Source organism: Diadema antillarum, unplaced genomic scaffold, assembly GCF_040938485.1.
Source record: "Diadema antillarum isolate AM-2024a unplaced genomic scaffold, OU_Dant_1.0 scf00000033, whole genome shotgun sequence".
NCBI lineage: Eukaryota > Metazoa > Echinodermata > Echinoidea > Diadematoida > Diadematidae > Diadema > Diadema antillarum.
Window position 1 is genome coordinate 499,520 of NW_027270922.1, and position 26,250 is coordinate 525,769.

Genomic DNA, 26,250 nt, shown 5'->3' on the forward strand with positions numbered 1-26,250 from the left:
TAGACTTATACCCCCTCCTCCCCTCAAACTCCTCTCCCAGCCCCAGCACGCACCGTGGAGAGTGATCAATTACTTCTCGGCTTGACGATCTCGGGGGCTGTGTGCTGTATCTCTATGGGTTCGCCAAACAGGTGGAGTGATTTGGAAAATACTCCATCGTACTGGCTCCGCGAATCTATGTGGACAGAATTAATTTCAGTTTTTCCCCCTTTCCTTTCATCTGACCTTTAATTCCCTCCTCCCCCACACGCCTCTCTCCCTCTCTCCCTTACTATTATTTCTCCCACTGCCCCTCTCCCTCTCTCTCTCTGACTCTTAATTTCTTCATCTCTCTCTCTCACACACACATACACATACACACACACACACACACACACACTAAAAAACACACAAACATACCCACTCACACACAGACTCTTTGTCTTTCTTTCTCCCCCTTCAGAGAGTATCAACGAACTCCCGGGGAAACCAGTGCCATTCACACAAGAATTCATTGGACTATTACTTTCTAATATTTCGCCGGTTGCCGATTTGCGTTAACGGAGACAGGAAATGGCGCGCTCAGGTGATCGGTCTTTTTGCTTATCACTCTGGACTCTTTTTTGATTAACCTAAGCGGGCCGAATTTGGGTCATGCTCACTATACACGATGCTTAGTCATACTTCGTGATTTCTCATTCTTGCCGTTTGCGAAAATGAAACATCACCACAGACGTCCATTTCGTCAAACCAAGGGTTAGTGGTGCAACGTTCATCCTTTTGAATATTTGAATTTATACGGTATGAAAAGAAGGTGTCCCAAAAAGTGTCGTTTTGTTCAACTTAATTGGTAAGACACCGACGTAACACAGCGTCCATTAAAAAAAAACCTACAAGCGTCATCAGATTCACCACAAGCACAGACACGCACACGTATATGAATGCAAACAAACCCAAATGTCGTTTCCACTGTTGAACTTGTGTATCATGTAGACGAGAACGAGCAATAAAATGATGATATTGGCTATTCTTATAGAAGAAGGAATGAGGCCTGTATATTCACGAGACAACGCATGCGCTTGCGCCCGCAACTAAGCATCTTTTCACTCGTACATAATGATGATGGTTATACACAAACAAACCTCTCTCTCCCCCTCAACACACACACACACACACACACACACACACACACACACAACATTTATATTATCAACTTAGATATGCGTCATAATTCAAAAAAATAAGGCAGAGGAGAACACGACACAGACAAAAAGGACTTTCAGAGCCACCTCACCTGACACCCACGCCACTATGAGCATCATCGTGGGATTAATCGGTTCTGAGTTCAGCGACCGCCTGCTCACCGATGGGGGCGTGGTGGTCTCGTTTTCCGGCGGCGCCTGGACCCTGTTCTCCGCCATGGTTTGGTAGAGCAGGAGGAGGAGGAACCAGATCATGGAGGAAGTGTGGCAGACGAACTTGACGTAGGGCACGGAGAGGAACTCCCGCAGCCGCCCCCGCGGGTAGATGATGTAGGAGATGGACAGGATGGGGAAACCGACGGCCATGAGGAATACGAGGAAGCCGGATTTGAACGAGTTCATGTCGCGCCAGCCGGGCAGGCCGGCGTACCAGCGCTCGATCAGTCGCTGCTGACAGTGTGGATGTGCGACGAACTACAAAACAAAAACAAACAAACAAACAATGAAAACAAAACACCAGAATTCCGGAGAAAATAAAAGGTGAAAACAGAAAGCGATACAAAGACGATTTTCGCATATGATTGTAGTGTCGTAAATATAGTGCTGCACGGTTGCAGAATGTGTGTAGGCAGGGGCTTTATGCTGATTGATGTGGCTTTATACAAGCATTACGATGCCATCCCGTGCCACACTGGTACATTGCATGTAGTCCTTCCAGAAGAATGCTGGTGTTCACGTAAATTGTTTTGGCCAATGACAAACAAACACCTCTTTATTCCATGTGCCGATATTACGGCATTCTGCCAATACACCACGCATATCTGTACATAGGTACATGCTTTCAATCTGTTGAATGTAATATCAAGAGGTAAAAAAATGTAGTTCCCACACTAAGCATGATTTGTGTGTGGGTGGAAAGAACTACATTTGTTTGTCCAAATAGAAATGATATAAGTTTCCCTTACTTTTCTTTGTTCGAAGTGTATTGCTGCTTTGACCCTATTAGGCTGCTCCTCGGCAAGGTTTGAGGTCGGGTTACTCCAGCCGTACGAGTCGTGGTTGAGGATGTACGCCTGCTCACACGAGTCACGGACCTGATGTGCAGTAAGGGATTAAATAAAGGTGATATCATGATCACAGTCTATCAACAGCTGAACCAAAACATATTCTCTGGACTCAGTGTCAATCAGACACGAGTAAACAGCTCACTAGTCATACATCCCACGAGCTAGGCACTAAGGCCCGAATTCACGAAGGTGGTACAAATGAAACCATGGTTTAAACCATGGTTTCATTTGTACCACCTTCGTGAATTCGGGCCTAAGTGAACAAGGCCCACGAGCTCAACATCAACTAAAATAGGTCCACGAGCTATGAATTAAGCAAATAAGGTCCATCAGCTCGAAACTAAGCAAAACAACAATAACAACAACAACAAAAGCGCCCAGGAGCTCGACATTACATGACGGGGCTCAATGTACGTAGTGTTGGACCATTTTTGCCTTGTTTCGAGCTCGTAGACCTGTTTGCCCAGTGTCGACCTCATGGGACTTATTTGTCCAGTGTCAACCTTTAATATGGGCCTTGTTTGCCTACTGTCTTCCTTATGGGTCTGTTTTACTTAGTGTCTAGCTAGTGGGACTGTTAGCTTGGTGTCTACCTCGTCTGCTGTATGACTCGTGGGTATGACTCGTCGGCTGTATGACTCCGAAAGAAACTTTAGGTATTCGTGAAAAAAAAACTGATTTAAAGTTTCTCCCTATAGGGCTTGTAGTGCAGCGCTATTATAATGTGTATAGGTTTATGGTCAATTACCAGATAGCGATTTGATAGACATGATCACGCGACAGCGCATCACTTGTAATGTTCTCCGATGATCAGAATAGTCTTGAAGAAAAATGGGGGAACATAAGGTGTAAACAAAAGGCAAAGTAGCGAGGAAAATACAATTAGGGCACCCAAATTGAAAGGCACGCACTGAGCGCATTGAGGTTCTTAAAGATGGATTCTGCACTGGAAGATGCCATTACACATAAGGTGTAAACAAAAGCCAAAGTAGCGCGGAAAATACAATTAGGGCACCCAAATTGAAAGGCACGCACTGAGCGCATTGAGGTTCTTAAGATGGGTTCTGCACTGGAAGATGCCCATCAGCTTGTAGGTATCGCTTCGAAAGATCTTTACAGAAGATTTTTAAAAAGTAAAGAAAGAGAGAGGGAGGGCGGAAAGGGGAGGTTCGTGAAAACGATATGCATAGTTATTTCAAATACCACGTTTAACGAATTCTCGATTGCGATCGGTTGAAATCGGGGGAATTGATTCAACAATAACTGTCTTCATCCCCATAGTACCCAAACTGCCACGTAGTACCCAACTACCCAATGGTATATCAAATTGCCCTCTTTTTTATACGCACGCGTTACGTACTGTGTACTGTAAGCACTTGGCCTCTATAGCGCAAGATGTGACTCTTGTCCGATGCGATCGCAATGCAAGCACCTATGTCAGCGCTTGATGTGTGAACTGGCTAGCCAATCGCGATTGACCAAGTGACATCTCATTCACTTTTATTCGGATTATGAACAAATAATACAGACTGCTTGAAGTCGGAGCATTGTTGATATTATTGTCCCTCGGGATCTCAATTCGATGCTATGAACATCGGAGCAAACTCTTCGGGTCATAACATCAACAATTTCCGAAATGCATTCCATATCTGTTCGTTATTTCCCCTCCACATATTGTACATTGTACTTATGCTTGTCCACAATGTGTCATAGTTTTATAAAAGATCTAAGTCTCATCTTAATCATTGTATTCCTTGGCATAGGATGTTTCGTTTTGTATATTTTACATTCAAGAGGAATCTACATTAACGAAGAGGATCGAAATTAAAGCAAAACAATACCAGAAAAGGTATGTTTGTGTTTTGGTGTACATGTATTTGGATTTAAGTAGTATGCTTACAGTCGCTTGGGAAACCTACGTAATTGTTTTTCCTCGAAGCCAGCATATTAATCGTCGCTGGCACGAACAAAATGTCCGACAAATAAACCGCAATGTGCAGTAAGCCAGTTGCATTTATGATTTATTATGTATGTATCATTATTTCATTACAAGTCCTTATCAGTGGAACTCTGGAGAAATAGACCGGAAAACTGGGTTAGGCGTCCACTTGACGAAACCCATTTCAGTAATCGAAAGTGTTTAAGCGTCATAACTCTTAATGCAATTAGCCGTACCGCAAGTGAAGCAATGCATTGCACTGTAAATAGGCTGTTTCTCTCCGCCAAACTCAACTCAAGCATGTTTCTTTTCTGTTTTTGAAAGCTTATGTGCTTATAATTATATACATGGTGAGGTTGTGGTACATTTCGGCTAATAACACAGATATTGAGAGTGAATATCCACACAGAATAATGTTAGTAAAGACTGGTATAATTGTATTTACACATTAACAAAATGCCCTTCAGCATATTTATAAGACAAGTGCAAAGATATGTGATGATCTAACTCTTACTTATAGACGGAAATAAATGATTCTGTAGATATTTTGCCTCCGAGACAAAGCTGCGCTCGAAGCTCACGCGTTGAAAAACTTTGAATATTGGAACCCTACATCACAACAAAACATCTTTCATTGTTTTGTTTTTTTAAATAAAAGGGTAATACATTTTCAATGACATGCTAAAAAAAATAGTTGAAGCCCATGTCTGTGATGTACGAAATCAACCTGCTGCTCCAAATTCTCGCCTTTATTTGAAAATGAGCCTAATGGCACATTTTATGAGCCATCCTCTCTCACACACATAGACGTCACTATCATAATCTTTCTGCCAGTGCATAATCACTCGTGACGTGAACCGACTTTATGATTAATGAAAAAATGAAAAAAAAATAGTAAATTCGGCTAAAGAAAAAGATCAATCGGATCAATTTTTCTCACAGGGCAATACCTACATGATAGACCTGCTCGTTTCGCACATACTATTAGTACTACTACTATACTGCTACTACTACTACTACTACTACTACCACTGCTACTACTACTACTACTACTACTACTACTATTACTACTACTACTACTATTACTACTACTACTACTACTACCACTACTACTAGTACTACTACTACTACTACTACTACTACTACTAGTACTACTACTACTACTACTACCACTACTACTAGTACTATTACTACTACTACTACTACTACTACTACTACTACCACTACTACTAGTACCACTACTACTAGTACTACTACTACTACTACTACTACTAGTACTATTACTACTACTACTACTACTACTACTACTACTACTACCACTACTACTAGTACTACTACTACTACTACTACTACTACCACTGCTGCTGCTGCTACTACTACTACTACTACTACTACGGCACCTGATCGAGTAGATCTGCGGCGAACTGTTCGCACTGGTCCGCGAGTTCCTGGAACTGGTCGCAGAATTCGTACTTGGTCCGCATGAGTTTGCGCAGCTTGGCGCACAGTTCGAACGTGGTGTTGAACGGGTCCGGCGCCGTGAGGGAGATGTAGGACTGGCTGGCCAGCGCCTTGTACAGGTTCAGCATCCCCACAGAATTCTCCAGTGTGTGGACCTCCGCTTGGTCCACGTACTCCCTGGGGTCCTTTATCCTGGCGCCGGCCTCCAGTAGGGTCTTGATGATGTCGAAATGGTTGTGCTGGGCTGCCAGGACCAGCGGCGACACGTCCGGGTGAAAATCACCGTTGAGTGCTTTGCAATTTAACGCTTCCTTAACGCGGAAAAAATGGGGGATAGATAAATGTCGATTACAAGCGGTTTATGAACGTCTCAAATAGTAAATGACAGTCATGATAGTATTCATATATCGTTTTGACGACTGCGGACGGCCTAAAGATGGGCGTGATTATATAATATTTCAGTAAAAGAAATTCTTTTTTTAATGGTCACACTGCCGATAAAAAAAAAAAGACAATACGAGTTTACTATGACTTCAATTTGAATTTCTGTCGGTATTGGGTTGTCTATAAAATCCGGAATAAAATAGCGTAATATACCACTTCATGAGGCATAGGCGCAACACGTTTCTATCTCACTGTGGTAAGTTAGGGATAATTCTAGCATGTTAAGAGTTTCGGGTAGAAATCGGACATTTTCGACTGAAAAGAGTTATTTTATTATCATTGTATAGTGTCCAAACATTCGATACATTCTTAATCACGTCTGCCAACAAAGTGAAAAGTTACAAAAACTTTACGAAAGGGTATTCTCTCTTTTTGTATAGGCTCTTATTGCTGTTAGACCTTAGGAACCTAAGGCACAAGTATACAATACATTACAATACAATGCCTTGCTTGAAGGAAATTTATACTTACTGGGATATTCTTCTTTTTGATGTGGTCACAAATCATTCTGACTGCTTGTGTGAACTGTGCATCAACCGCTCGTAGAAGGCTGTCACCAAGTTGAATATTGTGGTCCAGTAATAATTTAACTATATCTGTGCAGAGATAGATAATAGGGGAAAGAGAGATGAAAACTAATCAATACCAATTGCACCTGTTTCAATAACCGTCATATAAAACGCAACTCGGGAAACGTCTATTACTAACCGCTTTTTTGTTTGTTTGTTTGTTTGTTTGTTTGTTTGTTTGTTTTTGCTAATTCTATCCTGAATGTGTCCATAATACTACCTTCACTTCATGTCAGTTTTTTTTTTCATAAACACACCCCTGAACAAGCAAAATCTTATGTATAAGTTATTCTCCTTACGAAAAGTTCTCCTTTCTATTTCTGATATATGTTTATGGTACATTTTAATTTTTTAAGGCAGAATTTTAAGCCGAATTTGTTTGAGCGCCATCATTTATTCATTGAACATTACCATATGATTTCAGCCCCTTGTCAACCTTTACACATGCTGTTAAATGCAATTGTCAATGTCAATACAATGACAACGATTGTTATGCTATGAAACCAGTATTCATATATTCATTATAATTGTCCGTCTCTGATCAAGTATGCATTAATCATATTATATTTGTTGTTGCATCTTGAGGAAAAAGAAACCGTGGGGAAATAAAACCTGATCGCAACATTTTTCTGTTACATAATTTACAGAAATCAATACCAGTATCTAACCCTCTCGAGAACATCACCACTAAATATCACTCGTATTGTGTGCAAACAGGTTGCTGGTGGTACTGAAAGGCATAGTAAAACATTATAAAGTCAAAATGTGCACTAATTTATCTCTGTTTCACGCAGCACATTATATATTATCATACACCAGCAGATACCTATGCAAACAGGAATTGATATGCTACTTGGAGCATGCGCGTTGTATATCTTTATTACAATATGATTATTGCGTATCACGTGAGATAAACTACTAGTTTACTCTTATACTGCGTAATTCCATTAAACTGAAAGTGACGCCTTCAGATGAACAAAATAAGGGGTATTTATGTGCATTGTGACGTCACTGACGAGTTCAATACCAGCCCCTGCTGTACAATGTAATGTCTAATGAATATAACAATCCTTGAATAAGTGTCGGGGTATATAATATGTTCAGTCATGTATTGTCTATCATGGAGTTTGTGACACCTCTTTTTCACTTTGTTTTTATGTTTTTTTATTCTTTTTTGTGCTTTCTCTCCCTGTCTCTCTTTCTCTCTCGCTTTCTCCCGATGTCTGTCTCTGTCTCTCCAAAAAATGCTGAGCGGCAAATAAATGCATGCCGACCGCGTATATGATATTAACCCACGGCTGAGCGCAAAGGGGGCGTACAGGTGCTGTTTCCTGCACCTCTCCGACAGCTGGTAATCCACATACCATCGCCATGTCCGAGGCTTAATAGCACGAGCCTCCCGGACAAATCCACCACGGATAACATTGCGGTGTCGCAGACTGGCAAATTCCACATACATGAGATTATTGCACATTTTCTCTCTCGAATGAAATTCTGTTTAGTCTTTCTTCAGCCGTATTCAGATTCCAATTTCGACGTTGAAAAAAAAAATCAGTCCAACAATCAATAACTGTAAATGATAATTCTGATCAAAACACTTCAGGTGTCGGAAAAACATCAAATATGTGGAAAAAAAATGAAGAGAAATGAAAAAGAACCTATATACGTAAAGCTCGGGGGACTGTTTTGTTTTGTTAGGATCTCTTACAAAACCAAAGTGTGATTGACAGCTCTGTCATCTGCCAAAATCAATTGATGATAAATTGGGTCTACATGAAGGTCAATGGCAGACTTTTGTAATAATGCATGTGTGCATATTCAGGGCCTTATGTATGTTGTACGTGTGTGTATGTGTTTGTGTGTGTGTGTGTGTGTGTGTGTGTGTGTGTGTGTGTGTGTGTGTGTGTGTGTGTGTGTGTGTGTGTGTGTGTGTGTACTTGCGTGTAAATGTGGGCCCGTTAACTTCTCACGCTCTGTTGCAACAATACAGGGCTGCTAACATTGGAAACTAGTGGAGAGTGAGACTCCCATAGGCCGATGCTATAATTTAGGAGTCAAAATGAGTGAGATCAATAGAAATGCATACAAATGAAATAAAATTTTAGAGTGAAAAAGGACCAAAATGAGTGAGTCTCACTCTCAATGAGTGAGAGTTGGCAGCCCTGAACAATATGTAACAAAAGCGTTATCCTGCAGTCAATTAAACATTAGTGTTGTATTCGCATTCTTGTTAAAACAAAAGAAGACAGAAAAAAACTTTCTCCATAAGTTTTTTTTTTTCAAATGCTTATCAACTATGCTGACAATCAGTGTTTCACCAAACACAGAATTCCGAGCCATATCCTATCTAAATGAACCGTTTTTTTTTTTAAGAATTGTGTAACGTGTAATGTCCTCCTATAGGCATAATGATTTGTGGGTTCAACATGGAAACGTTCATGTTATCAGCATTCATTGAGAGTCAAATGAGCGGTGAATGAGTTTATATAGGGGTCCACAGTTACTGTCAAGCACACGCACTCACAAAAACACACACATTCACACACACACACACACGCACACACACACACACACACACACACACCCACGCAATCTAATTAGATATCTGATTTACTATATACACTGTGACTACTGAATTATGTCTTGATTGAAGTACATCTAATGTACATTGAGAAAAAATGAAACGTTTCAATTAATTGTGAATAAAGCGGAATTATGACTACTCAAAGCAAAAGTTGATGAGTCTATAATAATTCAATGTTACAAAGGCCCCCCTAAGCCTCTTCCATACACGCAAAAGTGCTATGCCATTGTAATGAATTATAGCACGGATACCGCCGAAATGAATCAAATTTAGATTAAACCCGAGAGGGGAAAAATGATTTCCGTAACTGGTGCTGCATATAACGGAAAGGCATTTGGGTTAATGAAGGGTTTATGGTCTCGCTGCTTCATCCATGTAGAACGACAGGTCTGTATCGGGGAAAGACCCCCGCTCGACGCAGACAATTATGAATTACAAATGTGAAATCTAGGATGCGAAAAACGGAGTTCTTCCAGTTGACATATTGTTGCTTGTCTGCGAATGACATACAAATTTGTTATCAATCTCAATGCGTGCGCCCCCGTTTTATTTCTGCGCCCGGCCTCAGCCCCCCAATCGTATCTCTCTGTAATCAAGAATGATTAAATATTGCGGTCACTGTGCGTATAGGGGATAGAGGAGAGTAATAGAATATAGGCTGGAAAGGCCTCAAATGATGGAAAATGATAGTAATCACTTGTCGAAAGGAATTTCGATGGCATTTCGTAGAATGGCGTCCATTGCCGATATGATCTACTGCGCGGCTCTTTTAACCGATCACCGTCGATAAGGTCATGTCTGTATAGCATAAAGAACGGGATGGGGTAGGTTCTAAATTACGGCAAATGAACCCGATGTTAACACAAATAGCTGCAATTGTTCATGATGAAACGATTTGCGATCTCGTGTCGAGGGTCCCTCCCTTCCACAAGAAAAATGTCAGTTTAGAACAGTTTAAATCTTATAGTGCTGGATGCTATCATTTCCGGTTACATCGATCAACCGATATTCATTTTTTTTTTAGGGGGTTAACAATATCATTAGGTGAGTGTGATCTAGGGCATTTACTACCGGGCATTGCATCGTTTGGCTATTCAATGAGCTACTCGAGGGTGAAATCAAATTATCTAGGAAGCTAGTGCAAACACTATCGTCGCATTATTCTGTGAAAGCTGCCCTGGATTGGAGTCAGATTAATAAAGGGGATCATAAGCCGGGATATAGATCCATTGATTTATGTCAGATATCTAACTTATCTATTTCTCTCTCTCTCGCTCTCTCTTTCTCTCTCTCTCTCTCTCTCTCTCTCTCTCTCTCTCTCACTGTCTCTGTAATACACGTAGTGCTCTCAACACCAGAAACAACAACAGCACCACAGAAATAAAGGAACTACCTCAGTATTCGAAGAAAATACATTTCACATAGCGAGCATCATTACACAGGACTTTGCTTGTAATCAACGTACGTGTAATGCATATGGCGGAGTGTATTGTATTGTATTGTAGTGTAGTGCAGTGTAGTGTAGCGTAGCGTAGTGGAGTGTAGTGTAGTGTAGTGTAGTGTGGTGTAGTGCAGTGTAGTGCATTGTAGTGTTGCGTAATGTAGTGCTGTGGAGTGGAGTGGAGTGGAATGTAGTGTAGTGTAGTGTAGTGTTGCGTAATGAGTGTTGTGGAGTGGAATGGAGTGTAGTATAGTGTGGTATAATGTGGTGTAGATGTAGGCCTACGTATTTTTTTTTTTGACTTCTGATTCCCTTATTCTTCACTGAGCAGCAGCGACAATACAAGTGAAGATGGCTATCCACAGAACGTATTATTTAACGACAGATAACTCCTCCAAAATAGAAGTGGTACTCTTGTTGAGCTCAGGTGACTTTTCAGATTTTTAGTATATCTTGTCTACATAGTTTTCTGCTCTTAGAGCCACTGGAATTAAACCGATAGGCCACACTCTCCAATTGGTAGGTACAATAAATTGTGATAGAAACATATTATTGTGTCATTTACGCAAATTATGCAAATTTCAAGTTCTTTAAACTTCGAAATTTCAAATCAAATTTTACTGTTTTGTTTGTATGTTTCTCCATTTTTTCAAGCTCTTCTTGAACACAGAATGGCTCTTCACTGATTGACCGACAAGACTATAAGAAGATAGTAAAACGTGACGCGTTACCTGAGTTGCCATTTTGTATTGCGACGACCAGGGCCGAGTTGTCGTCGGCGTCGGTGCAGTTGATGTTGAGATCGGGGGCGTTCTCGAGGGCGAAGAGGATTGCTTTCCGGTCGCCCCGTTCGACCGCTTGGAGAAACAGTGACTCCACCGAATTCTCCGGTAACCTACTCATCTTGAAGGTCGGGCTTCCCTTCTGTCGAAAACAAAGTGCAGAGGAGAATTGGGAGTAACAATATGGTAATAATAATAATGATGATAATAATAATAATAACAATAATAGCAAAAATAATAGTAATAATGATAATGATGATGATAATAATAATAATAATAATAATAATAATAATAATAATAATAATAATAACAAGGTCTTCTTTATCGAGGGTAGCCACAGGCCCGTGTCATTATTACTACCCTAGCATAGCCAGGTGCTATACCCACTTATACACCTGGCTCGAGAGGGACATGGTGGGTAAAAACATCGAGGTCCAAGGACGTATAGAAAGCACTGGGAGGGATTCGAACTCGGGTCCTCCGATTGGGAGTCACGAGTCTTATCCACTATGCTACTGCGCGCTCCCCCACAGTGATAACAACGACTGAGATAACAACAACTTTAAAACACTATTAACTAGTAGTAATGATGTTGATAATGTTGATAGCAATGGCATCAAGAAGAAGGTGAACAACAAAGATAAAAAAGGATCAACATTGGTAGTTGCATATCTAAAATAGTTATAATCATGTTATGAAAAACATTATTGAGGATGATATCACGAGGAATAGGATTTGTGGGACTATTGTGAGTCTATGACATCACCTCCGGGTCGCAAGAAGAAGGCTAGGATATTATTCATGAGTACAGGGTTGCTTTGTCAATATTGTTAATAATTTCCTTGTCAAACCTGCCATTATCATTAAGCCCAAGCACTGGCAGGTGCCCATTATATAATTATGGCGTAGGGGGATACCGCTGGTACCGCAATGTGTGCATCGATCAGGCTGGACTCGGACCTGTGACCTCGTGTCTAAGGGTCCAAGACAATAGTTTCCCTGTATGTAACTCCTCAACACTGCATGCAATCGATTCAGATAGTCTTCAGTTTGTTGGCAACAACAACTCAAATAAAGTTTGACGTACACAACGCATATGATGAGCTCTTACATCAAAGTAATCTGGCCAAGATATATTGTAGTGATTACATAAACATGATGGAAGATACTAGTATGTAGCTCAAAATAGGCAGATATGCCTAAACACATGAATATCAAACATATTGATTGAAGACTATAAAATGGGATCGCCCGGCATAAAAAATCGCATCTTTACATCCAAAACCTGGAAATTTCCATCCAAATGCCAGTTGCCATCAATGCTAATCATTACCAGGTCGACCAACTGTGTTATTTGGACAGACATAACGGAAAATTTTACATGATTTATACTTTTGTTTTAATCTTTTTTTGTCCTGCTCTAAACGCATTTACGTTGTCATGAACTTTAATTCGTAAGGACTTTCCGAATTTCTTATGAGTCGCGTCAGTTGACTAGACAGTGTGTCTTACAAAGAAACTGTAGGTTCTCAGTTCAAACGTCGGGAGGGGAAGCGTTGATTTTATATCATCATGAGTCCCTAACAATTCGAGAGATCAGATTAGGATATCGAGCGAACACATACACCTACACCCACACACACAAGCACATACACAAACGTTACACTTGAGTTCTTCCGATTATGTTGCTAACCATCGGGGGTAAACGAACTCTAACGGATGATACCTATAGATTAAAAGTCCCGTGTTCGAAATTGAGAAATCATCCTGCGGGTGGATGGAATGAATACGACTGTCTACCCTTTGGAGGGCTTCGTATGATAAGCGGCAAACCCTCTCATGCTCTCTTTACCGCAGTCACTAGCAGTACACAGTAGACACAGCTTCCTTAAGTACCACACATTTGTCATTGTGTGGGACTGTGGCTTTGTTATACTGGGTCACTAAACTATCGGGAGATCAAAGTCATTGCTATTCTTGTTTTTGCTGCTGATATTGCTCTTCTTTTTTTTTTGTGAGTTGATAAATCCATGCGAATAACATAGTCCGGCACGCTTGCATATGCTTAGTAAGGTACAAAAATAGAAAAAAAAATAATGCATATGTGAATGGGGGCAGATTTGCTCTTTTCTATTCAATGAAAATCTCGGCGATGGTAGCTCCATGAGTCAAATTATCTCATCATTGAATGATTAGTTTCAAGCACAGTGCAAAATATGACATAACCTACATGTACTATAGAAGTTTGACCTTCGTACTCAATACTCAGACGACTAGACTAGAAATAAAAACGAGGTTCGATATGTAATCGGCGTGCATTTCACATTGTACTCCTGAATCCTCCCCCCCCCCCTCCAAAAAAATAAAAAATAAGCGAACAAACAACCCCAAAAAGACTGTATATAGAAACATTTTTTTCTAGGCATTCTTCTAATAATATCTGAAAATTACGTGGATACTCGAACTGTTCTGTTGTTTGCTTTGGAAAACGATATATCAATATTTCATCTCAATCAAATCACAATTCAGTCTGCCTCGGGTATCAAACCCTTCTTTGAACTAACAATTTTCATAATGGAAATTGAAAGCCGAAAAAACCTTCCTGCCAGAGTTCATAATGGTGGCGTCATTGGATCTAATGTTTGGGTTTGCTTAAAGGATGCCTCGTCCTCTTCTCCTTACATTAGTCTACGTTATACCGCCACGCAAGACCGTTCAGTCTTAGAGAAGTTTAAACTAAAACCAAAACACGAAAAGAAAAAATAGACAGCTAATAGATGTGTTAAGACGTGAAACATTGAACACAAATGAAAGAAAGGAAAAAGAACGTTTCTAATCACTTTGTTGAGAAGTACGCACGAATGTTTTGATTTGCCTTTCGTTTTCTCCAATCATGCATCCGACGGACGTTTACGAAGGTGATATAATCTCCATGTTATCTCCTCATACCCATCAGCACGCATGTTTTGTCAGATGGCCCGATATTAGATTTTCACTGTTTGTGGAACTGTGGCGTTATTACATTCTAGCCTAAACACCGCCAGTGAAGACGTCCATATGAATTTTCTGAATGCCACGCACGAGAACATGACGATGACCTGTCTAGTCGTGATTTTATGATCACGTGATAAGGTTTACAGGCACGTGACAACCACAGAAGACAGTCTTTCGTGTTCCTCGAAAGTCTTGATACACATGATAATTTGTCAGCCAATGTGAAAACATCCAACTTCCCCCTGATTTCAACATTTCACGAGGTCAAATGAATATTATAATCAAGGAATAAATCGTAAAAAGAAAATCGAGCAACACAATTTCTTGTTTACGCTGTCTTATTCTATTTTATTGCCTTCCTTTCGGAATCATTTAATTTGAATTGAGGGAATATTGTACAATACAATTTGGTTGTTTGAAATTTCATGGGGACACAAGGTAGGATGGCGATTTGATATTCGTCATGTTCGATGAATATCTGCCCCTTAAAGTGGGAAACCATCAATCAAACCCTTTAAATGTACATACAATAGTTGCTGCTTTTTATATCCATTTTTTACCCTTAGTACATTTTGTCATCAGATATTCTCCTTCAGAATGCATTACCAAGCACTCGGTAGGATATAGACGTCAACGTTTTTACCACACTTCGATGCTCATTTTCATCAAATAGAGTCATTCGCATACAACGGTGATTCAGGTTTCTTGATGACGAAACGAAATCCATTGAAACATAAACGTGTTTTGTGGAGCGTCACATGAAGGGTTGAACTTTAAGAAAGTAGGTCTCTATATGCAATTTCCCAACCATTTGACGGTAGCGTTTTGTTTGGTTGTTGTGGTTTTTTTTTACTTATTTTTGTTCTTGCTCTCTACTCACAAAAGGAAATGGACATGTGTCGTCATTGAGCCTCTCGTCCGTGTGAAAAATAAACTGTCTCCTCTTCCCTGCTAATACAAAGTTAGAAGTCATCTAACTTACTTCTGTTTTATTATGCAGGCAATATCGTCTCCCATTTTGAAAACGAACAAATAAAGACAATGACAGGTAGAAATGCCTCATTTGGTATTCTATATCCTGACTTCAGCACCAGTCCTAGGTTTGTCTCGCCGGCACAAACAAATAACAGGTGCTTGTCCGGACGCTTCCAAAAGAACAAGGTGGACACTCGACATAAAAGTGATTTTTCTTCACGAAATCCTGGACTCAGTTTTAGAGAAGATCATGGTGTCGGTTTTTTTTTACAGCTTAATTCTTTTATATCATTTACACTGCATGTTTCCTGATTCCGTTTGTTTGTTTGTTTGTTTGTTTGTTTGTTTGTTTGTTTGTGCGGTTTGTTTTAGTTTTGCTTTACAATTTCATTTTGTGCCTAATCGAATTCGCAAGAGATATTGCAGGCAGTTAAGATGACATCAGCATCATGAAAGTAAACCAAGGTAAACTGCACAACTTTACTATTCAGTGAAGTGTGACAGAAAACGTCACGTTATACAGAAATCAAAACACATGAATACATATCTGAAAAGAAATGACATCGCACAAAACAGCAACAAGCAAACAAGAGTGTATGCGTGTGAATATTCCTAGAGAGATAATGGCAACTAGTTTCTGACTACGTCAAGACATGTTGCATCCATAGTGACAAACGTAACTACTAAATCATCTCCACGAAATTCTATCAAAACGGCACGAAAAGTTAGACGGGTTACGACATTTTTAAACTCAATGTAACGTAGCACTGCTAAAGTGGGTTACTCTAATTTCATATGCAAATTGCATGAAGTAATGATGCTTTTGTTTTTTCCTTTAGAAAAAAAACCCTGCGTCATCTTTTCGAATGTACACATTACGTATTCACTGCAAATCTATCAACTTACAAGTGATGACATTTCTTAATTCATTTCAAAGGAGGGAATCAAATGATTTTTTTTTTTGGGGGGGGGTTGGCATATTTTTGTGCTCTGTTCTTTTTTTTTCTTTTTTTTTGATCAACTTCACCGTGGGGACGGGTTTCATTATTAACAGGCTTCCATTGTGGATGATTCTAAAATTGATGAAATAACGATGGATCAAAGACTGCTTAAAAAGATTGAAGTTGTTTTGCTATAATCTACGACATGCATGCCCTTATGACGAATAAAATGAATTGTAATGTTTCATCCTCGGTATACAGAAATTGGATCAAGTGCGTAGGTCACTGTAATTTCCTATAATTCAATGCCAAACGCCTGGTAACGGAATAATATTGCACCACTGTAATGCCCCCTTCTCTCTCTCTCTCTATCTATCTCTTCCCTTTTTGATATATTCAATGATTGCCACATAGCAACATTATTGATTTGAGTATCACGACATCTTTGGACTTACGGTCATAATATAATGTATATTCCACTCTTAAACTTATTCAAAATCTTATTTCTTTTTGATTAGGGCTGCAACGCAAACTTCAAAAAAGAAGAAGAAACAACATTAACAACACACAATCAATGATCGCGCAATCCTCCCTTCGGCTGTACTTTACCGAGTCCAGCTCGTCCATGTCTAAAGCCCCCGTGTCATAACCTCCGATTATAGCCAGGTCGGACTGGATAGTTCCCGGTAAGTATCCCATCGGGACGCTCTCCGCGTTGGTCGGTTCGTCGGTCAGTAGCAGGGGACTGGTGTTGTTGGGTATATCCAATGGATTTGTCACGGTCTCCGTGGTGTTCAACACCCCGCGCGTGGAGGCAACTTCCTGCGAGTCAGCCATGTCGCTTTCTGGATGTTCAGACATACACAGTTATTGCCCGCTCTGAGGAGAACGCACAGATATTCCCTGTCTTTAATAGATTCTATACATTTCAAATAGCTAGAAATGAAAATCGACCAAGACGTCGAGAAAAAAAGTTGGGTTGCAGTTTTAATCCTTCCGTATAGAAACTCCCATATCTCAAGTATGAAGACTGTGGCACTGCGTTTTGAGCATGGCGGAGGGATGACCTCCACACAGTTACATTAAGTAACACTTCGCAAGTTGTGGGCCATTTCCGCAGCGAGGATGTGAAAGAATAAACATCGGAACTGGCAGACTTTTAAGAGCACATGATCGGTGCATGCATGCGTGTGAGCATGCACGGTTACGTCTCGTTTCTAGACCCATCGCCGCGGCGAGACCGGAGTCGTAAAGAGGGACAGGACCGCCAGAGTCGGTGATTACCATTATCATCGTAGGTACCCTAGCATCTTCAATGGCTGGGCCCCTCCGCTGCAGTCTCTTCCGCGACGAGACTCAAATGGAAGAAACGAAGTTGCCACCCGTGACAACGTGTGACATTCTCAACGTCGGAGCCAAGATGCTGTTTGGCAATGTTCCACGGCGCGAAAAGAAAAAAAAAGCGAGAGGAAAAAATATCGGCACTGTAAGCACATCTACACTTCCTAGGCAGGGATGAAAAAAAAAATCTCCGCAATGTTCTGTCAATACTCAAATGTCTGCCGGAAGGTGTCGACGAACTTTAACACGCTGTGATAAGCGCTTCGAGAGCTCGTCGTGGGGTATCCGGGAACCGCGAAAAGCGCTCCCAAAACAAAGCAGAAGGTGACTTGGAAAAAAAGCCTCTCCCCCTTCTCTCGTTCTCTCTCCCCTTCGTCTCTTTGGTATTCCTTGGCCAAGTTTGCCAACAGGCAGGTGGCGAATTCGACAGGGGACCGATAGACCGTAACACGAGACAATGTCAGCGATGTAACGAACGCTTAGTGAGGTTCTCCCCATCGATTAGTAGGCCTCGCATGTAGACACACATTGGCAGAAGTAGTCCACCTGCTCCAAAAACAGGCGATTCGCTTTCTGGCATGAACGTTGGGACAAGAACGCGGTTTGTGTACACCAAGATGAGGGGAAAGATGGGGGGGGGGCTGTTATTTGAGGTTTGCCCCCCTTAATCACATTTACACCAACGTTAAGGAGAGAATGAACCGTCGCCAAGTGGTATCTGAAATATGGCGGGGAAAATACAATCGCTCAGGATGATTGCACAAAATTCATCAGTTGCTGACAGATTTGAATGGTGGCTCTCGATTCTTCACGGTTAGTGCTATACTCTGGCGCGAATAGAATCATATTCAATATCTAAAAGAGTTGTAGAAAAAAATCCATTACGTTGTGTGCCCTCTCGTTTCCATGGAGACGCTTTCGGCAATATTTGGAGATGTTTTTGTTGTTTTTTCTGTTTTTTCTGTCTCCTTCAGGGTCTGGCAGACAATAAATAGCAGTGTTAAAAGGACATCAAGCTAAAAATGCAAGCCGATGCAATGACCAATATATGAGTGACTCGTACAAACTCTTCTCGTATTTTGAGTATAAATGGCGCTCTAGACCAACCACGTAATATCTATACTCGTTGTCAGAGACATAAGAGTTTTACTCCGAACGCGAGGAAGAGCCGGAAAGGAAATGCAGGTGTATTTGTTTTAATTGTTTTCCGCTCGTTTGCTCGCCGTTTGGCGGCAGAGTAGCGGAAATGAGCCACCGAGCCCTCCCCGACACGGCAGTCCTTCCACTCCCTTAAAAACCAATCAAATTCCCAACTTTGAGAGAAACAAGAAAATCAGAGCGCCAATCGAAAGGGGCAATTCGGCAATCCCACTGCAGGTAAACGTCAATCCCGCTATGAATGAACCACTGGATTGCGATCGGGAGCAAATGATAGATCGGTGACCAACGCCTAATTTCGCACTTTTAATCGATATATAATGTACATCTCAGCGCATCTTCTTTTAGGCGGACGATTTCAGCGCGACAAAGAGTCCACGGAGTTACAAGTCACAGAAAAGCGGGGGCAAAAGCAATCCCTTCTACCACATGACGGGGAATCTTGTGAGAACAGCGGCGTTTGCCTATTTGATTGTAAAGCTACTTCGACCGGTGCATAGCGATGACTGCGGGTACTGGAATTCAATAAACTAGTACACACATACGGCACACCGACTGTTACCACGGTCAACAAGACGGAATGGGCCAGGGGAGGGGCGGGGGGGGGGGGGAAGAAGAAGGAAGCATGCACGCTATTTCGTCCAATCGTCATGCGTAGATATGAAGTCATTCGTTCGCACAGGCTGTCAACAGCATTGACTAGAAATCGATCGGGCCTTATCATTGGACTTGATTAAACATTATCACCCGGGTAGGTGGTGATGACCACTAACGATTTGCCTCTGAAAGTCAAGGTTCCCCCGAGCTGACCAATTTAATCAAAACCGGAAAGGGAGTGGAGCGAGCGGGCATGTTTACCACGGACGAAGCAATGATAAGGGTATAACCTTTAGTTTATGTGTTCATCTCTATTTTTATGATATACAATTTCCCACGGGGATAAATCAACAGATGATATTCCTTTACTCAGTAGGGGTGTGCTCCTCATTCCGTGGTATTAATCAGCGAGAATTTGAATTGATTGAATTGACCACGAACTAAACTGTGGTCCGCGGTAATGTTAATTGACTGAGGACACACCGCGGTCATATGAGGCTAACTGATAGTGACAATGCGTTTGATTGTCTTTTCGACCCCCTCCCCCTTCACACACATACATTCACTTGTATATAATATACCCACACCTACCCATAACGAAATAGCAATAACACACCTGCACAGGTAATTCGACAAGTCGACTTACATCGCTAAGCATTCGAGGACGGCCATCACCCATGTATCCATGATCCTCGTCTCAAATCGACTGATGAAATGGGACAACAATTACTTGTTCACAAACTCAAAATCATGTCAAATTATTTGTGTCATGTCCCCGATCATGGCGGTATACATCACACAACCTCTTAAACTCATATCTAAGCACTTTCAATCTCATTTCTTGTCAGTTTGACCCTCCTTGAAGTGCATAATATTCATGTAAAAAACGCCACATACAAACAAACAAACAAACAAACAAAGAGCATACAAACTAAAGGTTTTTAAACGGAAACTAAAAAAAAAATCGACCCAAACTAACCAATTTTGCATGGAGAATGATAGTTAAGAAGTAACAAAGTGTTTACGTGCAACTTGACACATGACCAAAACCCTCGCAATTGATAATGCTTCCTTGGAGTAAGGTACAAATAGGGGGATAGTCTGTGTGAAATGGGCGGGTCTAAACTAATTGTGATGTCACTCGTATCTCGATCGACACTGAATGGGATCAATGACAGGTCTAGAGGCCGGATGGAAGAGAGAAGAAAGAAAAAAAATGAGGGGGGATGGACAGTAAATTGGGAAAGGCAATAGCAAAAATGATGGGCTGAGTTTGCGGAGCTGTCAAAAATGGTAACAGTTAAAAGTGCGATACCTCCTAGGAATATTTGTTGACCACTTTAATGGAAATTAAAGTAACAAGATTAATTTTTTCCTTGCTATTTCACAGTAAAGAAATATTTCTTCGGGGGTTGTTGTGTTCCCTTTTTTTATGTATCATGATTTCGTTTTGTCTTGTATTACTCGCCAATCGATTAAAAATGAGGCTTTGATCGAATAACGTTCTTACATTTCTTCCATTTTCCTCCCCAAATTTACGAGTGACTTAATTGATTTTTCCCATTTTTTTTATCAAAAAGGAAAATATTACGTCGAGTGACAGGGGAATCAAAATTATTGATTGGGCAGGAGAATCGATGGTTCTTACGACATGCGAGAAGCTCTTGCTGTTGAGACATTGTCTGGCTGATGACCGTATAACATTCAATAGAGAATACACTTTTTCACATGGTTAACTAAGCACAGCTCAGTGTATAGCTCTTTGCACGTATTCTATCATGATGCATAGACTTTGTGAGATTGAGAATGTATCTGTTTTTGTCATCAACCATTTTCAAACTGAGATACTAGTTCGAACTCAGACCATTAACACGATGCTGATGTAAAAAGATGATAATTGGTGGGTTAAAAAAACAACCACAACAACTCTAAGAACCTTCTCATAAAATTATGGAAACGTGACAGGTGTTAATCTGCAAATGGGTTGAGAGTTCTTTCATTTTTTTTCTTCTCATTCTTTTCATTGAATTTCAAAGTTCATTATTCAGACCGTAAAATAAAAAGCCTGTTATTGGTTTATTTGGCGCAATCACTTTTTCGTTCTCTTTCCCAGTTGTCCCGTCACAGACCTTACTTTCCATAGCGATTTAACGAAAAACTTACTCAAAACAACTTATTTTCGATTTTTCGATTTTTGTGAAAAATTAAATTTGTACACAATTTGATATACATATGTTTTTGTTTATCTTGTCAATTCAAATCATCACATGCAATCGATTTAAAACAACGTTTTTCTTTATCTTGCAGGTTATAGCAAGTTTTGGTCATCATAGATAAACGTAGGCTCATTACCGATTTATCCATCAGTACTCTGATATTTAGTTTTAAGAGTTTCGTATCATTATAGCAGGGAGTGTTTTTTTTTGTCATTTATGTGATTTCCAGCAAAAATGCAATTGCAATGAATATTTAAATACACATAATCATACAAAATCAGAACTGCATTTTGATAAAGGAAAAATACTGTGGACTGAAGCACACACACACAAAAAAAAAATGTTGTGACATTGATAAAGTTGCAATCAAGTAAATTTTGGGTTTGGAACGATTTCTCCAAGTCCCGTAAATTTCGCAGAGGAGGTCTTCCAAGTTTGAAAATCGTCATACGCTCTGGTTATTAAAAGGATTGCTCCCGATGGCATTTACTCTTTAAAGAAAACTAACGATCTGGGTACACCGGGCGCGTGAAAGCGAAACAGCGAGCCAGCACAGCGACGAAAAAATGTTCCTTCTGCGACCTGTCTGTGGCTTGCGCCTGTGTAAGTGTGTGTGTGGATATAAGATTGTGTGTGTGTGTTCGTGTGTGCGTGTCCACTTTATCCATGCACCGGCACTACCACCACCGGGTACAGTGGCATTTCATTGGTCTGCCCTGTCGGATCTCACTTTCAGAAAATGTAAATATTGTCCGAGCGCTGGAGGTAATTAGCGAATTATTTGCAGTGCTGACAAGATTCCGGCAATAAACCGAAGTGCTTTGGCAAACAAAAGACGGTGTATATTTCATATAGAGTTAACGTAATGGATTGCCAAGGAATTTCATCTTTTTTATCCCTCCCCTTCCCCCTTCCTATTCTACTTTTACTTTTTTAGTTTCGTTGGTAGTTAACTATTGTAACATTTGTTCATTCTACATGAGTTGCAATAAAATGCCATGGTGAGTATTAATATGATATTATGACTATGCTCGTAATAAAGAGTAGGAAAATTTGAGGAAAGAAAAATATACCAGTAAGTGACGATGTTGAACTTTTATGAAACTTTAACCCTATTCGTTACACATATCATCACACATGTTAAGTAAAATTTGTTCTGAGTACAGAAGATAATCACATTTCTCGGGGAGAAATTGTTTAGTTACTTGATTTTGTTATAAATTATCACTTGTGCACATTGTGTAGATTATCAGTTGCATGCCGTACAACCCTCTTCTCCCTCTTTCAAATTGTTCAAAACGAAAAGGCAATCAGTGTACCAGACTCATGAAAAAAATACAACAACACACGAACACACAACGTTAAATCGACCTGTCCTCGGTGCATGACATTCGCAAAAATAAATAAATGAATAAATAAATATCCTTCGTACCCCCCCCCCCCCCCAAAAAAAAAAAAGATTTCTTTCCGTTCATCATTCATAACACCTTCTAGGTTATAAACTTCACTCATGATAATATTTCGCTCTTTAGATCTTTTACAAATGTTTTTCACTATTCGTCTACGGGAAAGTAGTGTTAGGTTGAGCATTTGCAATTGTATGTGGGATATCTCCTGCCTTTGTCAGCCCAATGTCGTGTAGTATCTTTATTTCCCAGGAAGAATCACAATAGAAGCTGATTAGTTACAACTTTTCCTGGTATTTGCCAAAAGACTCCAGCCGTAAAAAGCACTGATTGCGTCACAATATAAAAATAAAGACGTTCCGTCACGTCACGCGAAGAGCTCGCGCTCTTTCACTTTTCCGAGACCATACGCCCGAGTGCAGGGCGATGTCTGACGATGCTTTTTATTGCATATTTTGCGACATTTTATGACATTATCTGATGGGAACGCATTTTTTGTCTATCTGCCAGGCGCCTTTGCAATAGCTGCGCGCGCGTTTGTGATCGCTGGGGGCGATTTCAACTTTTTCCCCCTCCTATCTTCCCTAAGGCCAAGACATTAAGCACTTCTTGTAGACACGCGTCTTCGATATCAATTGCATTACTACACGTTCAACAATGCTCCTTTTTGAGCGCTCGCAGCTGCACCCCACTGACGACACTTTGATTAGTGAATGCAGTCGAGTACACAAAGCAAACGGATACACCAAAACAACTATGTAACTCAGAAAACAGAAGGTCATCAACCTTCAACAGCAGGGCTGCCTAGTATGGATTGCATACTTCCGATAGTATGTTAAATGTGATTTTAGAAATTATTATACGAGCATCTGCACTTTTTTTTTTGTGACGAGGAATCGTCGCAACATTTTCACAGTGCAACTCATAAGACATTCCGCCGTGAAGATAATCAACTAAGCGACGGAGTGGGCGGAGCAGCCTTTCCCCTTCATGTTTGGTACAGGGATGATGACAAGCGCTCCCTCTAACAGCTGTTGTGTGCAATGCTCTTCGACTCTCCTTCTTCCCCACCTCTCTATCTCTCTCTCCTTCCCCTCTCTTGTTATATGTCACGAGCTTAGTTTCCAAGAAGGTTGTAGGCTCAAATAACGAGTTATCGCCGTTTTACAGCACATTTCCGAAGACTATCCCCAGGAGTTGCATTGCTTTCTAATGACGATGGGCTGTGTTTGCAAAAGGAGAGGGTGAAAACATGTGTGTCCGGTTTGTTTTGTTTTCGTGATCCACCTGTTCCAAGAATAACAGTTCGTTCGGCGTTTTCTTAGAACCGATCAGTGATTCTTGTCAAAATGTTCTGAAGAGCTCAAAGTGGCAGATCCACGAAATCATGGCCAGCACTAATTTTGTAGAACACCGCGGGTTGTCAAACCACCCAACATCAAACAACCAAAACAAAAAATGCGGTTACCGCTTGAAATAGCAACTCTTACAATATGACTTAGGCGTAAACATCACAACGACTTATTTGATTGACTGGAGGTATTTGTATAAGTTGTCTAATGTTTGATTGTACGTTGTATTTGTTGGTGTCTCGCAAAGTCGCATTGTAGTATCATTCAAAAAGTGCATCGCATGCCCTTAATTCCAATGATATCAGCAATCATTGGTTATTCAATGTATATACATTCATGACAGTTAAGAATAAACGAGGATTCATATTTTGTTTCTCTTATCAATAAAAACTCAAACTAGGTCAAAAAACGACTGAGGCAACATGAGCGGTAAAAGTAAGGATCGTGCATTTCATTTGAAAAAAAAAAAACACCCCAAGACATTAAAACATATCCCATGCTTAAAAAAATGCTTCCGTCCACCCTTTCTCCCCCTCCCCCATCTCAAAAGAAAATAAGGGAATCATATCCTACAGCTCTTTAAACAATCATATCCTCAATCAATCGAGATTAAATTCCACATTAGTCACTGCCTCCAGTCTCGTCATCTTGAAATATAAAGATATTTCATCAGCTATGTTTGCCGAGAAACAATTATTTGAGTAGCCGGCACACAGTCTAAATACAAAGTAAAAGAAACTCATTCCCCTCTCCCCCCCCCCCCCCAAAAAAAAAATGGTAGACGGACGATGGACTTTTATGAACCGCGTCAGTGGTCTCCATACAGGTTCGCCCTCTTTTTACAAATTATGTATAATTTGCACACTTTGAGGGAAATATGAATATATCGCCGAAATGTTTAATCATCTCACTTGGCCCAGTGCATGAGTAAATCGTTATTGGGCCATCTTCCACTGGAGTAACCGCACACTTTTAGACGTTCCCACTCTGTTGTCCCAATTTTCTCTATGTTCATATCCAATATTGACGTGCGTTGACGACGTCAGCGCTCATTCAGGAATACGTCCGCGCGACTTCCGTGGAAAATCATTCTCTTGTGAAATGGATGGATGATGAATGAATGAATGAATTCTCTTGTGAAATGGATGGATGATGAATGAATGAATGAATGAATGAATGAATGAATGAATGAATGAATGAATGTATGAGTGAATGAATGAATGAATGAATGAATGAATGAATGAATGAATGAATGAATGAATGAATGAATAAAAGAATGAACGGATGAGTGGATGTTGAAAATCCCTGGATAATATTCTGCGAATTCTGGCTCATTGCACTCCTCTTGTTAGCTCAAACAACGGGAGCATTCCCGCGCAGGTGCTTGTAACGTTTAGTCCTGTGTACCTCCTCCTCTACTTTCTATCTATCTATCTATCTATCTATCTCCCTCTCCTTCTCGGTATCTATCTCTTTCTCTCTTTCTCTTCGTCTACCTCTCTCCTTCTCGGTATATATACATATACAAACACACATATATACATGTATATATATATATATATATATATATATATATATATATATATACCCCTCTATCTCTCCCTCTCCATTCACTGTATATAAGTATATCTCTCTCTTTCATTGATTTCTTCTCTCTGTCTCCGTTTTTCAATCCCCCTTTTCCTTCTGTTTCTCTCTGTGTTTCTCTTTCTATTTTTTTGTCACTCTCTCCGTCTCTGTATCAAAGTCATCATCTTCATCTGTCTTTTGCCTCCCTCTCTTTCTATCTCTCTCTCTTTCCC

The 26,250-nt window shown here is 40.4% G+C and overlaps 1 protein-coding gene across 2 annotated transcripts in view; it reads right to left on the bottom strand.

Moving 5' to 3' along the window:
* LOC139743275 (short transient receptor potential channel 4-like) overlaps window positions 1-26,250 on the bottom strand; it is a 93,714-nt gene that overhangs the window by 20,402 nt on the left and 47,062 nt on the right. For both annotated transcript variants that reach the window (XM_071653778.1, XM_071653771.1), the window contains exons 2-6: window positions 11,418-11,610; window positions 6,564-6,688; window positions 5,588-5,959; window positions 2,147-2,275; window positions 1,274-1,655 (exon numbers count right to left, since the gene is read on the bottom strand). In XM_071653778.1, the coding sequence (XP_071509879.1) occupies window positions 1,274-1,655; window positions 2,147-2,275; window positions 5,588-5,959; window positions 6,564-6,688; window positions 11,418-11,589 (1,180 nt within the window). In that variant the 5' untranslated portion in view covers window positions 11,590-11,610. The remainder of the gene's footprint in view (window positions 1-1,273; window positions 1,656-2,146; window positions 2,276-5,587; window positions 5,960-6,563; window positions 6,689-11,417; window positions 11,611-26,250) is intronic.